The sequence below is a fragment of the Pteropus vampyrus genome, unplaced genomic scaffold (genome assembly GCF_000151845.1).
Source record: "Pteropus vampyrus isolate Shadow unplaced genomic scaffold, Pvam_2.0 Scaffold412, whole genome shotgun sequence".
Classification (NCBI taxonomy): Eukaryota; Metazoa; Chordata; class Mammalia; order Chiroptera; family Pteropodidae; genus Pteropus; species Pteropus vampyrus.
This window is the reverse complement of record NW_011889193.1, coordinates 230,835-232,681: the sequence shown is the minus strand read 5'-3', so window position 1 is coordinate 232,681 and position 1,847 is coordinate 230,835. Positions and strand designations below refer to the sequence as shown.

The 1,847-nt window shown below is 62.5% G+C and overlaps 1 protein-coding gene across 1 annotated transcript in view; it reads right to left on the bottom strand.

Annotated features, from left to right (window-relative positions):
- The window catches only part of TTC13 (tetratricopeptide repeat domain 13), a 63,834-nt gene extending 63,374 nt beyond the window's left edge, over positions 1-460 (bottom strand). The window contains exons 1-2 of the mRNA XM_023523785.1: positions 436-460; positions 164-282 (exon numbers count right to left, since the gene is read on the bottom strand). Of these exons, the coding sequence (XP_023379553.1) occupies positions 164-282; positions 436-460 (144 nt within the window). The remainder of the gene's footprint in view (positions 1-163; positions 283-435) is intronic.
- Between the last annotated feature and the right edge of the window lie 1,387 nt (positions 461-1,847).

Sequence of the window (1,847 nt, the reverse complement as noted above, 5' to 3'; positions counted from 1 at the left end):
GGTTCATAGGTGGCAATGATTCAGTGGGACCAAACACCGGGTGGCCTATCTTTGTCCTGTGCACGCGGCACCCCTGGGCGCGGCTCCTCGCTGAGAACTGGAAGCGACCCCCACCTTCGGGACCTGGGCCACTGACGCGGGGGGCGCAGCGGGCGGGGCGTACCAGGGCCTTCTCGGCGTGGAGGGACAGCGGAGAGTCGCGGGGCGCCGAGGCTCTGGGCTCGCAGTCTGCGCCGTGCAGGTTCAGGAAGGGCGACTCTGAAAGGCAAGCATTCCTCGTTACTGTCCTCGCCCCGGGTCACCCGCGCGACCCCGAACCGGACGTAAGGACCGCAACACCGCAACGAGGGCGCGCACGTGCGCAGCGCTCTGATGGGCTTCCCGCCCGCCGCCCGCCCGCTGTGCAGCGCTGCGGTCTCCGAGTGTCACGCACACCACGAGTGGCCGGCCCCACGGCCATTCTGAGAACGAGCAGAGCCGTCGGCCTTCGCAGACAGCGAAACGAGGTTCGGACAGGCTGCCCCTTGTTCAAGGGCAGCGGCGCCCCCGAGGTCGCCCGGCTGGGCCCCCGCTCGCGTGGAGTGAGCGCGGTGAGCGTCCCCACTAGGCCCCTCCTGCCTGCAGCACTGACCACAGGTCAAAGGAATGGCAAAGGGGAGCACACAGCCAGCCACGGGACCGACGCGGGAAGATACGCAGATGAGCCCAGGATCCAGAACACATAAATAACTCCTGAAATCCAACAAGAAAAGGGCAACCAGTTAAAAACGCGCAAAGGACTGGAATAGGCGACTTTCCAAAGATACAGAAACAGCCACGTGTACACGAAAAGACGCTTTGTCAAGAGTAATCAGGGAGCAAAACCAGACCTTCGCGAGAGACCACTTCGCATCCACCAAGAGGGCTACGGTTTCCTCTGAAACGGAAATGCGCAAGTGTTGGCAAGGGCCACGGGGACTGCAACCCGGGCTGGCTGGCGGGGATGCGAGGTGGTCCCGCCGCTGTGGAAACCAGTCGGGCGGTTCCTCAAGAAGTCCAAGGCAGAATCACTTGCTATGCCACCCCACCGCCCCACTCCTGGGCGACACCCCAAAAGACACAGAATCACTTACTATGCGACCCCACCGCCCCACCCCTGGGAGACACCCCAAAAGACACAGAATCACTTACTATGCGACCCCACCGCCCCGCCCCTGGGGCGACACCCCGAAAGACACAGAATCACTTACTGTGTGACCCCACCGCCCCACCCCTGGGGCGACACCCCGAAAGACACAGAATCACTTACTATGCGACCCCACCGCCCCACCCCTGGGAGACACCCCGAAAGACACAGAATCACTTACTAGGCGACCCCACCGCCCCACCCCTAGGCCGACACCCTGAAAGAGCTGAAAGCGCACACTGAAACGAGAACGCGCACACGCGTGTTCACAGCAGCACGAGCCACGGCAGCCGAAGGAGGGAGCGGCCCAGATGTCCCCCAGCTTACGATGCGCAAACCACGGCAACACGCACTGGGAGGCTGTTCAGCCTCAGGAGAGCGAAGAGCTGCTACACGTCACCGCCTGGAAGAGCCTCCAACAGAAGGTGAAGGAGTCAGGCACAGAAGGTCACCCAGCGCATGACGCCACTTACAGGAGATGTCCAGACCAGGCGAACCCAGACACAGGGTGCACGCTGGCGCCCGAAGGCGGGGTCAGGCAGAAACCCTGCCGTGGGTATGCGGGTCTCCGGGGCGCGATGGGAACGCCTTGCGGTGATCGCACACCACTGCGAATGAGCTAGATGCCACTGAATTGTCCCCTTGAAGACATTTAATTTTGTGTTAGTGGATGTTGCCTCAA